This window comes from Mercenaria mercenaria, chromosome 8 (assembly GCF_021730395.1).
Source record: "Mercenaria mercenaria strain notata chromosome 8, MADL_Memer_1, whole genome shotgun sequence".
In the NCBI taxonomy this organism is placed as follows: domain Eukaryota; kingdom Metazoa; phylum Mollusca; class Bivalvia; order Venerida; family Veneridae; genus Mercenaria; species Mercenaria mercenaria.
The window spans coordinates 83,247,463-83,261,987 of NC_069368.1; the positions used below are offsets into that span (position 1 = coordinate 83,247,463).

At 36.0% G+C, this 14,525-nt stretch overlaps 1 protein-coding gene across 1 annotated transcript; it reads left to right on the forward strand.

The window, feature by feature from the left end:
- Positions 1–4,937: 4,937 nt before the first annotated feature.
- LOC128558916 (uncharacterized) lies at positions 4,938–5,932 on the forward strand. The gene is made up of 2 exons (XM_053549212.1): positions 4,938–5,185; positions 5,671–5,932. Exons 1-2 carry the CDS (start codon positions 4,938–4,940, stop codon positions 5,930–5,932), a joined length of 510 nt encoding a protein of 169 aa, XP_053405187.1.
- The last annotated feature ends 8,593 nt before the right edge of the window (positions 5,933–14,525 follow it).

A 14,525-nucleotide genomic window follows, 5' to 3' on the forward strand; every position in this document is an offset into this window, starting at 1 on the left:
TTTTTTGTCCGCCGGTTTCATTCCATCAGGGTTATAATATGAAATGTCAGGCACCCCTTTAAGTGTCGCATTCTGATTTTTCTTTCGGTTGAACAAATGTGGAAAGTATCCTTTCTTCAACTCGTTGAACCCAAACATGCCTGGTAATTTTGCCAAAGCCATTTGTAGAAAATTAATCGAATCAATCATTTTTACTTTACAAGAAGGTACCGTAAGACACATGATTTTAGCTCCATTTGGTATAACCTTTGGCTGTACAGCATTTGTATATAAGTACTGAAGATAGGATAAGAGTCATAGCCTTGAAAATTATGGCATAATACCGTGGTTTTATAATTGTCTTCTGAGAACAGCCATTGACAAAACTCGTTAAGGGTGTTTTCTCCGCTGAAGATGACTTCCCTTGGACCGCAATTGTTACATTCGTCATTTTTATCCATGCAAATTGTGCAAACTTTCTGAGCGGCACATAAGTTGGGCTTATGTTCATAGACACCATAAGTAGCTTTCAAACAGTTTTGGCATTTTCCGAAGACATCTGGGTTGTATCCCTCTTTGCACTGAACTATATTTTCCTGCGTGCACTCAAAGTCAAAAAAGATGAACGATTTTGCGTTTTCTATTTGATCAATGATTTCTTCCTCTACAGAAATTGGACCAGCAACTGTTTTACGTTCTTCTGGCATCATGTAACACAAATGTCCTTCTTCAAAGAAATCTTTTCCACAAATGTGTTGTCTTTTACTTAATTTTGTGTTAACCGTCCTACTGCAATCTTTACATCGGTAAATAATTTTGCATGTGGAATTTCCTTTAGTCGTAACACGACGGTGAAGGTCAAAACATTCTGCTCCATAGAAATATCTATTACAGTTATTGCAGAGAATCCTATCCTCGTCTAAAAACCCATGAATTTTCCTACAGGCATGACAAATACTGTTACATTTGTGATCTTCTTTGGTGCTGTACGCTTTGCAACACTTTGTACAGTAATAATTTCTTGATACGAAGGCTGCCATACTCGTTATAACATCATAATGGTCATCGTGGTAGTACAAATATAACTTTTTCTCTGTGTCAGGTCCTGTGTATATGATACCATTGAAATGTTCTTTTGATATCACATTGATTTGGTAATCTGTAAGTACTTGTTGAAATTTTTCAATCTCCTCCAATCCACATTTTCCAGGAAGAACATCAGCGTCCTTGTGAAGTTTGTTCGCAAGTTGTCTCTGAATATCACGACCAAGACGAATCTATTCCATTGTGCGTGCTGATCGATTTTAGCTTTTGCTGTAATGATGGCTCTCGCGCAGCACAACTCATCGTTATTTTTTATTTGAATTATTGATCGCTTATCCAAAAGAATTTTTTCTGTGTTAACGAATTTACATCTTTATCGTGTGCCGCCCTCTGGCATGTCAACAAGAGTTACTTTCAAAGTCAATGATTCATCGATGGCAAGGTCTTCATTAGATTGGAGAACACGTTCTATTTCTGTCATGAAACGCTCAGGGTTTAGAGTAGGCAGTTTACCAAAAGGTATGATAATAGGGTAGTCCAGGGATGGACACTCCGCAACTAATCTTACTAAATCCTTTGACTTAGCTCCCTTGGTGATGTCTTCAAATATGGCTTTGAATATTCTTTTCAGTGTGAGTAGCACATCTTCAGTCACCTCAATATTTTTAAAGTTGACCTTGTATGTGGAACCAGTTGTCTTAAACTTTTCTATCTTCTGCTCTCTAATTTTCCTAACACTATAAAACTGTCTAGGATCATCGTCTTTCCTAAGCTTCTTTACAAGCGGACCTTCGTCGGTATTTGTAGAGGACCTTTTTTGTGCACCTCCAGTCTGGTTATGAAACCTATCAAAATGATCGTCTAAGGCTCCCCGTCGAGTAAACACTCGTAAACAATCCGGACAATGATGGCTGTTTTCATCGCTATGTTTTTTCATGTGACGGTCCAGATTATCCCTTCTGGTAAACGTTTTGTTGCAGCTTGGACATGGAAACTTCGGCCAGTGATTTTCTGTCCGTCGATGTTGTAAAAGCTGGCTTAGCTTTCGAAATGTAACTCCACAGGTTTCACATTGGTAAGTCATGTCGAATTATTTCTGAAATAAATGATGAATTATATTTGAAAAAAGCTTTGACAGAATTGATTTTACAGGAAAATACAATAATAATAGTAATAGATACGTCATTTCTTTTAAAACAGTATTAGAAGAAAATAACATTGATAAAGAAGGAAAAGCCGTAATGCAAATGAAATCATTTTATATTTTCATTATTATCCATGTGTACTATAAATTACATTTGGCGCGTGGCTAGATTTAATCTTGACAGCAATATTTTTACAATTTAAGTAATACGAGTTGTTAGAGTTTAACAGAATCACACTTCGTTTATCTAACAGTTTATCATAAACGTTATTGATGTTCGCACGCATTATGTCAGATGAAAGTTTTCGTTACTCGTTTCAATTAACTTGTAGTAAAAATATTCTTTTGATGATCGTAACGAGGTTTACATAAACCGTGTATTTAGAACTTAAACCCAATATATATAAAAGTGTTACTAGCCTACTTCAATTTAACGAGTACAAGATAAAAGATGTTTACCCCCAGTGTGTCTGTCGTTTACGGAGGATAAAATTAACCTCTTAAAAGTTTAAACCTAGTGCTAACAATAAAAGAAATACATACCTGATAAAAACTGCCGTTCTTTTTTCTTCTACTTGTCTAAACTTGATGTTTTGACGTGTCCGATCGCTTTTACTGTCAATCTGTAAATGATTTTTTTCTTTCTTTTAAGGCTGTTATATGTCTTACAATATTTATTGCGCATGCGTCATCACCACTTAATATAGTAAAATAGACTTGAAGTGAGCTTTAATGTACATATATATATATTTAATTTATATTCAGGTGGTAAATAAATATAAGAATTTTCACTGAGATATTCTTTTCATTTAGTGTTAAACATTTGAACTGAAAGGATGTATTCTGCAAATTGTCCAGAGTGTTACAAAGAATTTTCAAGGAGAGATATGTTGAGACACAAGAGAAGCAAACACAGTAAAATCAATCAAGCGTATCCACATAGCAGTAAAGCGTATCCGCCGCCGCAGGGAACACCTACACCGCCGCCAGGAACATCTACGCCGCCGCCGCCGGGAACACCTACACCGCCGCCAGGAACACCTACGCCGCCGCCGCCGATAACACCTACGCCGCCGCCGCCGGGAACACCTCTGCCATTGCCGCCGCCGCAAGGTGCATTATCTCAAACAGTACCTCAAGAACACACATTACATGGAAATACTGTAGCCATGACGGACATGGTGTTTCAGCACCCATTTACCATGATGGTTTCGGGTCCAACATCTTGCGGGAAGACAACACTGGTTAAGGACTGGTTGCAGAATAACAGGGCTAAGATCAGTCCTCGTATACAGAGAGTAGTATGGTTGTACAAAAGATGGCAGCATTTGTATACAGATATTTTATCCTCGGTTTTACTGAAAGTGGAATTCATACAAGGTATTCAACAGATTTAGACGAAGATGATTTCTTTAATTCTAGATTAAACAACTTACTGGTTCTGGATGACCTATTCTCTGAAGCAGGCAAAGATAAACATATCACGGACTTGTTCACCGAGGGATCCCATCACAGATCTCTTTCAGTGATATCCATCAACCAGAATTTATATGGGAATAAGGACCCGACACAACGGAGAAATTGCCACTACTTGGTGTTATTTAATAATCCAGTAGATAGACAATCAGTGATAACTTTAGCAAAACAGATGTATCCCAGAAACACAGACAAGTTCATGAAAATGTTTGCGAAAGCTACAAAAATACCATATGGATATATGTCTGTGGATTTGAAACCTTTTACACCGGAGGACCAAAGGTTGAAATGTGGCCTGGCAGAAAATCCCAAATATGAACAAACTACTAACCACCTGACCCCGGAAAAAACTATAAAAGACGAAATGACATCTGAAGTTCCTCATTCTTCAGTTGGAGTGCAAACTGTTCACATCGAAGAAAAGAATTTCACTGGAAATATGGAAAAAGGGCAAGCTTGCGACGATTGTGGATTATTATCTGATTCCGTTCACGATGTGCAGAGACACATAAAAAGTGGCTGGTGTCCCGAAAACAAGAATGAAAATAAAAGAACACATAATGATATGCTTGACAGTGAACAAGACGACGAAAATAATGCAGAAAACGAAGCCTATGTACATTTATGGAAACGTGCCAGGAGATTAAATGATGACAGATACGATAAAATATATAGCAAGTGCATCGAAGACGGAGAAGAGAGTGACGATGCTCAAGAACTGGCGGAAGAACGTATACAGCCTTACAACGAAAAAGTATTTTTCAACAACTATAAAGTACTGATAGACAATTACCTACTGCCGTTAAAAAATAATGGATTGCACAATGAAATCATGGCAAACATAAATACATTAATTTCTAAAGGTCAAAACCCTACTTCTACAGTGACAAAAGTACTGCGGCAGCATAAGAGCTCATTTCAAGATTTGTTTGATAGCGAGTTCTCAGACGAGGAAGGAGAAGAAAGTGAAGATGATGAGGAAAGTGGCTCTGAAACTGTATAAATATTGACAGTGTTTTGTATGTAGTTTATTTGTGAGGCAACGTTTGAATAGAACAGACATGGCTCAATGGGAGGAATATTTGAAAACAATTTACTTTGATCCTAAAATCCAGCGAGTTTCTCTGGACCGCAATAACTGTATAAAGCGGTAAAGGATGAAGGCAGATACAATATTGGAATGCACAGAATCAGAAAATTCCTACACAACCAAGAAGCATATAGCCTTCATAAACCTGTGAGAAGACGATTTCAAAGAAACCATGTGGTGAGCGCTGGAATAGATGACTTATGGATGGCTGATTGGTTCGACATGCAGAAATATGCAAAGTGGAACGAGGGATATAAATACATCTTACTGGTCATCAATACGTTCTCCAAGTACGTTTGGCTACGCCCATTAAAATCAAAGACGGGTGATGTTGTAGCAGATGCCTTCAAGGATATTCTGTTAAAATCTGACCGAGTACCTAACAGACTAATCACGGATAAAGGTGAGTATATAATCAAACGAGTTCCTGATAAAGCTGTTAGAAACATACTGTACTATTGCAATTAGTTTTCTACATCATACAGTACTGATTAAATTATATAGCTGATACTTCAACAAAATTGTTAAAGGCATTATGTACTTTATTCTAAACTTATCACTATTTCAGGACAGAGTTCAGAGCAAAATCGGTACAAGATCTTATACTCGCCAACATAGAATGAAACCAAAGCGAGTACATCGAAAGCGGCTATTAAGAATATCAAGATGAAGATCATGCGTTATCTAAATTACAAGGATGATTACACATTTCTACCTGTTTTACAAGACATTGCAATATCATACAATAACACATTCCATAGAACAATTTGACAGACACCTATCTCTGTAAACTCGGGTAATGCTGAAGAGATCAGGCTTACTACTTACTTTGCACAGAATAAATCGCGCGTAAAGCTGGAGAAACAAAAACTCAAAAGATTCAAATATAAAACTGGTGATTATATGTGTTTACTCGTGCATATGATCAAACGTACAGTGGAGAAGTGTTCCGAGTTTCAAAACGTTATTACAGAGGAACTTTGCCTGTATATAGGCTGAATGATTTGCAGGATGATGAAATTAAAGGAACATTTTATGAGAGTGAATTGCAAAAAGTTGACTATAACCCAGACCAAGCATTTAAAATAGAAAACATTGTCAAAACTAGAGGCAAAGGACAAAATAAACAATACTTTGTTAACTGGAAGTATTATCCTAAAAAGTTCAACAGCTGGGTGGAAGCTAACGAACTGCAGTGATGTTTATAGATATATGTTTTATTTACAGATTTTAATTACTAAGGAGAAACTCTTTAATATAGACTGCGTTTTTATACTATATGTTTTGTAAATATTTTGTAAATAAATTTGCTAGCTCTATATCCAATCTTGTCGGTTTTGATATTAAATCCATCTAGGACACTGGCGCGTGCTACCTATCAAATATGAAAGATAGTAAAACATTTTAAACCTCTTAACCCCGTTTACAAAATATCCGCCCATTCAGTTTATCGTTTGGATAGTAGGAGATATTGCTGAGTGAATAAGGTCAATTACCCTTGGCGAAACGTTATACCCAGCGCGACAGTAAAAATATTCACGTGAAAAGAAAGATAATCATCTGTATAATTTTACCTGTATATTGCTGCGTTCTCCTTGACGTCTCTTCAACTAATGACAAACCGGTATAATACATAAAAATATTATGTGTTTATCAAAACAAGATTTGACTGGTTAATGTTAATCATAACATTTTTTATTGGTTACCTTATGTACGCTGCTTTCCGCTTCAACTATATTGAATTATCTTTGCAACTGTGTCAAATAAATAAATGAAAAATACTCTAATTTAGAAATAAGCAAATGCAAAATTCAACCTATATCTTCTTCAAACGGGGTCTCATAGTCACGTTAAACAAAGTTTAATGTGTGAAATGTCTTTATTTACGTGTTCCTATAGAGTTTATTCAGCATCAGTCAAATCGGCGAATGCGTTAAAAAATGTGCTATATTTAAATAGGAAAATCCAATATTTGATACAATATTTAACTAACATGGTTACTATATTTTCTCTACAGAAAGTACAATATTTGTTACTTTGATATATAAAAGACGATATAATAATGAGAAAGTTAGGTAAACATTACTTGAAACGTTTAACATTGAAGTTTAAGCATATTTGTGACTATTATATATTACAACAACCTTCGCTGCTAACATTATTAAGTGGGAATCCAAGATACTATAGCATTTATAGATTCACACCTGACTGGTTCTGAAAACTCCCTCCCAGCCCGATTGCATCATTTATATAGAATATAGAAGGGGTCATCGAGTGCAATGATCTATAGAGGCCCGCTTCACTACTGGTGAGACCTAAATAAAATAAATAAATAAATTCAAAAATATATTATTCTCCATTGCATAACATACTCTCAACCAATCTAAACAGCGTGTACATTGACAATGCGATTACTTTGGCTACATGTTCTAAATTGCCTTTTCATGTAGCATTCTTGATATGGAATCAAATAGTAGCATACGAAGAAAAGGCTTATTTAATTCTCATTTCACTTCCATTTAAAACGCGATATTTTATGTGTTGTGTGTTTCACATATTGATACTATGACAAAATATGATAAATGGAATATTAACACGGCAATATAACAACAGTAAACTGAAAAAAACATCCTTTTTTTAGCGAATTATCTGTATAAGCTGTGATTCGCTGTTATGAGTTTGTTGTTTTTTTTGTTGAGAGTCACACGGTCACAATTTACGTCATATTGCGCAACATTGCCAGCTGTTGATTCTGGAGGAAGACCCTCAAGTGCCCTTTCGTGATTAATGAGACAATGCATAAATTAACATTCATCATCCTTACAACATTTCTTTTTATATCGAAGAATGAATAATTATTCAAAGTATTTTTATTTTTCTATGGCTGATTGGTCTTCTTTAAAACCTGTTTTGAATAACCTTCAATCCCTACTCGATTTGTTTCAAGGAAACTCTTACGTTTCTGTAATGTGTCATCTATTTATCTTTTTAATTATTGTGAAATTATTCATTAGATGTAGATCTAAGTCAGTTCTAAGTTCTAGCTATTGAGACTCCCTCTGTCACTGTCCCCATACTTCAACAACGGGATACGGGTTTCACCCGTATAAAGGCATGTTCTGTCTACATTGGCGATGTATTTCACTTATTCTTTATTAAAGTTAATTCGTTGAAACAGCTTAGTTATAAGATAATGTATGTAAAATACTTCATGTTCAACAGACGATTTTGGGTTAAAAATATTTTACCCTTTCAGTATCGACTTATCGCATTCCGTTTGAACTTCCTAGAAAGAGTTTGCCCAGAATATATACCGTATTCCTATAGAAGAAATCATTTTATCCTTATCACCTTATAACAGCAAACTTAACGCCAGAGTGAACTAACTACATGCGTTAGTTTACAAAAAGGCTACACATGTAGCAATCTTTGTCAAATTATTATATTTCATTCTAGTCAAGAACAACAAACATTTAAATTCACTTTCCAACAGGTATAACCAAAGGCAATGGCAATAGTTGTCTAAATAGCTGATTGTCTGTGTTTTGGGAAATTATTCTCAAACTTCGATCGAATTGCGAATTTGCATTATTTTCAGGATGGCGTCTAATATGGCGGCATCCACTTCTGCTGTAGATACTATTTCTTTGCATTGATATCGTGGTTTTATACAGAAAAATATGCTGTTAAAAGAGTAAATACTTCATATGAAAACATTATTTATGTGAATTATGCGTATCACATTAAACTGTAAATTACGGAAAAAAACTGAAATCTTAATAGGTTTGCATGATAATTTTAACAGTGTGATAAGCAATACATGTCACAAAGCTGTGTGTGAGTTGTAATGTACGTAACACCATAAATGTGAAAATAACTAATGTATAATTTCCACACCGCTAAATCGTTCCCTCTCCAACATGGTATAGGCCTCGCACATACGATCGTAATGCTTAGGCCCACGACATTTAACTTTTAAGCCAAATTTGAGCAGTACCAGTTTTTATTCAAAAGCGGTTTCATAGCAAACAGTGCAGACCATGATGATCTTGGTCTGCCCTGGTGGCAAAGGCAAAACCTCTTGCCGACAGCAGGCTAAAGGTTATAAGATTCGCAACATCAGAGATAATCTGCAAAGTGAATGTACGAATAAAGCTTCTTGTTTATATTCCAGATGGCTGTATTTTATGTACGTATGTTGACATAGGAAAAGGGGAATCTCCACAGGTCGCTCAACACGACAAAACAAAATGTTGCAGGCTCGGTTTGATTGACAAACCATATAATTTATGTTTAAGTTTTTATTTTACTATAAATTTAAAGGAATGTTAAAACAATGCAAGACATATATTAAGATTTATAACAAATACATACAACAAAATGGATTTTATCTTATTATGCTTAAAACAGTTCAGTTTCCCTCATTTATTTACGTGAAGGCACAAAATCTTAGCATAAGAAAATTACAAAGCTAATAGAACAAGTGAACGAAGTATTGCCATGCAATACAAAGTCCCCTACTGGAAGGCACCTAATTTTCATTACTGCAGTATAACATTATGAATGATATCTGTCAATGATGTATAAACAAAATTGTACTATATATACAATATGTTATAACAACGCCGATTATAAAAAAGTTATCATATTAGTTATTCATAGTAACAACAAAGGGAAATTAATCCTTAAACAAAAAAAAATCAAAATACACCTTAAAATTGGATGTAAAATGCATGTTGTACCACAGATAAGTGGTCTCGATTTTTCTCTACCGCCAGTAATAAAAAAGTTACAATAAAATCTATTTATAGTAAAACAAAGGGACGTAATTCTAAAATCAAGGGTGCCTCATGGTGGTGAACATTTGGTCCAAGTTACATCAAAATCCCTCCATGCATGAAGAAGAATTGCTCCGTACAAAGTCATTCTTGAATTTGACCTTTGACCTCTAAATATGACCTTGACCTTAGATCTAGGAAACAGCTTCTTATGCATGACAATCCGTTTTATGTTGGTGAACATTTATGCCAAGTAACATCAAAATCCCTCCAAGCATGAAGAAGAAATGCTCCAGGCAAAGTCATTCTTGTGTCTGACCTTTGGTCTCTAAGTGTGACCTTGACATTAGACCTTGGGCCTGGGTTTTGCTCATGACATGTTGTCTCATCCAGGGGAATATTTGTGCCAACTGATATCTAAATCCTGTTTTGCATGACAAAGTTATAGACCGGACAGGAAAAAATCCTATTGACTGTTGATCTCAAAGTGTGACCTTGACCTTTAAGCAAGGGTACTGGGTGTTGCGCATGACACGTCGTCTCATCATGGGGAACATTCATGCCAAGTAATATTGTAATCCCTTAATGAATGACAGAGTTCTGGATCGGACAGGAAAAAACCCTTATTGACCTTTGACCTCAAATTGTGACCTTGACCTTTAAGCTAAGGGTCCAGGTTTTGCGCGTGACATATTGTTTCATTATGGGGAACATTTGAGCCAAGTAATATTAAAATCCCTTCATGGATGGCAGAGTTTTTGACCGGACAGGAAAAAAACTCTGTTGACCTTTGACCCCCAATTGTGACCTTGACCTTTGAGCTAGGGGTCCGGGATTTGCGCATGACACGTCGGCTCATCATGGGGAATACTTGTGCCAAGTGATATTAAAATCCCTTTATAGATGGGAGAGTTATGGATCGGACAGGAAAAAAGCCCTGTTGACCTTTGACCTCCAATTGTGACCTTGACCTTTGAGCTAGGGGTCCGGGTGTTGCGTATGACACGTCGTCTTATCATGGGGAACATTCATGCCAAGTAATATTGTAATCCCTTGATGAATGACAGAGTTCTGGATCGGACAGGAAAAAACCCTTATTGACCTTTGACCTCAAATTGTGACTTTGACCTTTGAGCTAAGGGTCCGGGTTTTGCGCGTGACATGTTGTCTCATTATGGGGAACATTTGTGCCAAGTAATATTAAAATCCCTTCATGGATGGCAGAATTTTTGACCGGACAGGAAAAATACTCTGTTGATCTTTGACCCCCAATTGTGACATTAACCTTTGAGCTAGGGATCCGGAATTTGGCATGACACGTTGGCTCATCATGGGGAACACTTGTGCCAAGTGATATTAAAATCCCTTAATGAATGTCAGAGTTATGGACCGGACACGAAACAGACACTGTTCATGCTATGTTAACATTTGACTGCTAAGTGTGACCTTGACCTTTGAGCTAGGGGTCTGAAAGTTGTGCATGACACATCGTCTTATTACGAGGTACATTTGTGCCAAGAATATATAAACATCCCTTCATGGATGGGAGAGTTATGGACCGGACAGGAAAAAAACCCTGTTGGTATTTGACCTCCAATTGTGACCTTGACCTTTAAGCCAGATGTCATGGTTTTGCACATGACACGTCATCTCATCATGGGAAACATTTGTGCCAAGTAATATTAAAATTCCTTCATAGATGGGAGAATTATGGACCGGACAGGAAAAAAGCCCTGTTGACTTTTGACCTCCAATTGTGACCTTGACCTTTGAGCTAGTGGTCCGGGTTTTGCGCATGACACGTCGTCTCATCATGGGGAACATTTGTGTCAAGTAATACTAAAATCCCTTCATGGATGGGAGAGTTATGGACCGGACAGGAAAAAGGCCCTGTTGACTTTTGACCTCCAATTGTGACCTTGACCTTTGAGCTAGGGGTCCGGGTTAAATATTATAATTCATGGATGACAGAGTTATGGACCGGACACGAAATTGCGGACGGACGGACGGAATGACGGAAAAGCGCATTCCTATAGTCCCCGAAACTGGTTTTCAACCAGTAGGGGACTAAAAAAGACCATATGATATTGAAACTTCCATAAACTGTGCATTTTTTCTGTTTATGTAGTTTTTAAGCTGTAAAGCGGGGCAATAAACTACTGTAGCCTCGGATGATGATATTTTACGGTGAAAAAGTAGAAGCTGATGGGAGTCGATATTATGTTAAAAACGACTTTTACTGGTAAAGTTTATTGACATTGTTGCAAAAATTGTACGTTTACTGCTAGTCTGTTGAGATTGTTTATATATATTAAAGTTTTGCATAATCAATTTGTTTTCAAAAAAAAGTAAAACAAATTCAGTCTAAGATGAAGATGATCCTCTGAAAGCATGGAAATTAGTCAGACTACTCAGAAAATATTTTAACAGTGAATCAAAGTATAAGAAGACATTTTACGGCAGCCACATGGCACTTAAAGTCTGTTCTTGTGATTGTTAATAAACTCTTTAAAAACTTCCATTTTGAAGCTTGGAATGCAACAAAGAAAAACATTTCCAGACTTATTTTGATATGATTCATCCGGGGTACCATCCCTTCGTGCCAGACAAGATAACACATGGAAATCCCTTTATTAAATGGCAACGAAGAAGTTGTACAATGTTATACAGGGGTCCGTTCTCGGACCAAACTTTTTCACAATGTACACTTAACCAGCAAGGAACATGGACTAAATCATCATTTTTACGCCGACGATGGGCAGCTTTATTTATCTTTCAAACCAACAAATCCGGGCTCTCAAAAGGATGCTTTACGCTGTGTTGAAAACTGTCTCGTAGAAATCGTATCTTGGATGAACAGCAACATGTTGAAAATCAATGCCGATAAAACTGAAGTCATTGTATTTACCTCTCAAAGAAACGAAAAACATATTGAATCGGTTACTGTGAAAATTGGAGAAGAGAACACTAAACCATCTAAATGTGTAAGGAATCTTGGTGCCTTCTAGACTCCAAAATGAGCATGTAAAAACATATTAACTCAGTTTGTAGATCAGGGTACGGACAGCTTCATCAAATAGGCCACATCAGGAAATATCTAAATACAAATGCTACAAAATCTCTAGTAAATTCACTCGTCACTTCACGCCTTGATTGTTGCAATGCGCTCTTGTATGGTGTTCCGAAGGTCTTGCTAAATAAACTTTAAAGTCTTCAGAACACTGCAGCTCGAATTATAACGAGAATATCGCGTTTTGATCACATTACGCCGGTATTAAAAGAACTGCATTGGATACCTGTTACTCATTGAGTTGACTTTAAGATTCTAGTTCACACATACAAAGCATTGCATGACAATCACCGATCTATATTAAAGACTTGCTGGAACTCTATCAGCCAGCAAGAAATTTGAGATCCAAGAACAACTCAAAACAACTAGTTGTTCCAAAAAGCAAAACTGTTAGGTACGGTGATCGTAGTTTTTCATCAGCTGCACCGAAGTTATGGAATGCTCTTCCGGCTACCATTAGAGACGCTAAAAGCTTTGATGCTTTCAAACGATCATTGAAAATACACTTTTTCTTCAAGGTCTATTAAAACTCACTTCGCACTGAAAAACAAGCTTTGCAATGGAAATTATTTCCTAATGTTAATTGTTCTTTAAAATATCTAGTACAGTTAAAATGTAGAGTAAAACCTGATTCAGGCTAAAAACCTTTTATTGTTGATATATTTTTTGTGTTGTATTGTATGTCCATATCATTCTGTGATATGTAGTTTGTACAGCGCTTTTGAACGTTTATTTTATAGATGAAAACAGCGCTATAAAAATCTGGTAAATAATAATAATAATAATAATAATATACAATACCCTGAAATCCCGAAAATAAACCGCGGCTTATTTTAATTTTTCGTAATGATTTGGTGGCTTATTATCGAGACCGGCTTATTTTTGAGTCCGGCGAACTTTTTAGTAAATATATCCGGGATCTGTTTAAAAACCGGCGTATTTTTGAGTACCAAAATACTACAGATACGGATGTCATATTTTTTGCTTTTTAGTAAAAACATGGACGTCGAAAAATACTTATACTTCTGACATACCTGTTTTGTTACAATTCCTTAATGAACATAATCAAAAATAACAGCTAATTACCCATTAAAAGGTTTTGTCTGGCCCAACAAACAAAATCGCCAAACGGGTTTGAATAACTTACACAATACGTGATAAACACCGCTTTGTGTTATCAAACACGATAACTTTTGCCATCTTATATGGTGTCCTAACAAGGTCGTTGATTCTATTTCTGATACAAAAATGTGGACGGCTTATTTTTGAGTGCGGCTTTGATGAACTCTTTTTGTCTATAGTGGAATAGTGGCTTATTTTCGAGACCGGCTTATTTTCAAAACCGGCTTATTTTCGGGATTATAGGGTAGCTTGAAAAGAATTCACTTTAAAATCGTGAAATAATTAATCAGCCTTTGTTTAATTAACTTATTTAAGTGTGTTATCTAACTTCATCAACCTTAGGACTGCTGCCGTTATGCCAGATCGCCATTAATTATTCAGATTTAAAAATACCTCCAGCCACCTTTTTAAAACCCTATCACTGAATAATCGAGAAGTTGATTAAGATTAAGATAATTGTGTCTAAATAATTCAAGCATTGTAATTATCGTCACTGTAATTCTGTGAATGTTCTTGTCACCAACCATAATGGTTATTTAACAGAACAAGATTCAAAAATATAAGAATGATGTATAATAATGGCCAACTACGTTCATCATTCTATCCGCACAATTAACGCGGAAAACTTTCTTCGATATTTATAATATATATTTTCTGATGGTGAATTATTGAAATAAGTTTGTTGCAGAAATGGCAGAAACAAATAAGTCAGAAAGCAAGTCCAGTCAGAATAATTTATTTTCATTCGTATGAGCATAGAATGCAACATAGTTACTTTTTTCTTACAAGAAGGGCCACAATTGCTTATTGAAACTTCTAACG

What these genes read in the sequence shown, in the direction of transcription:
- LOC128558916 (XM_053549212.1), top strand. Translation starts at nt 4,938, where the DNA reads ATGGCTGATTGGTTCGACATGCAGAAATATGCAAAGTGGAACGAGGGA. An exon ending in AAAGCTGTTAGAAACATACT is followed by an intron (nt 5,186 to 5,670) that starts GTACTATTGCAA and finishes TCAAACGTACAG; the next exon opens with TGGAGAAGTGTTCCGAGTTT.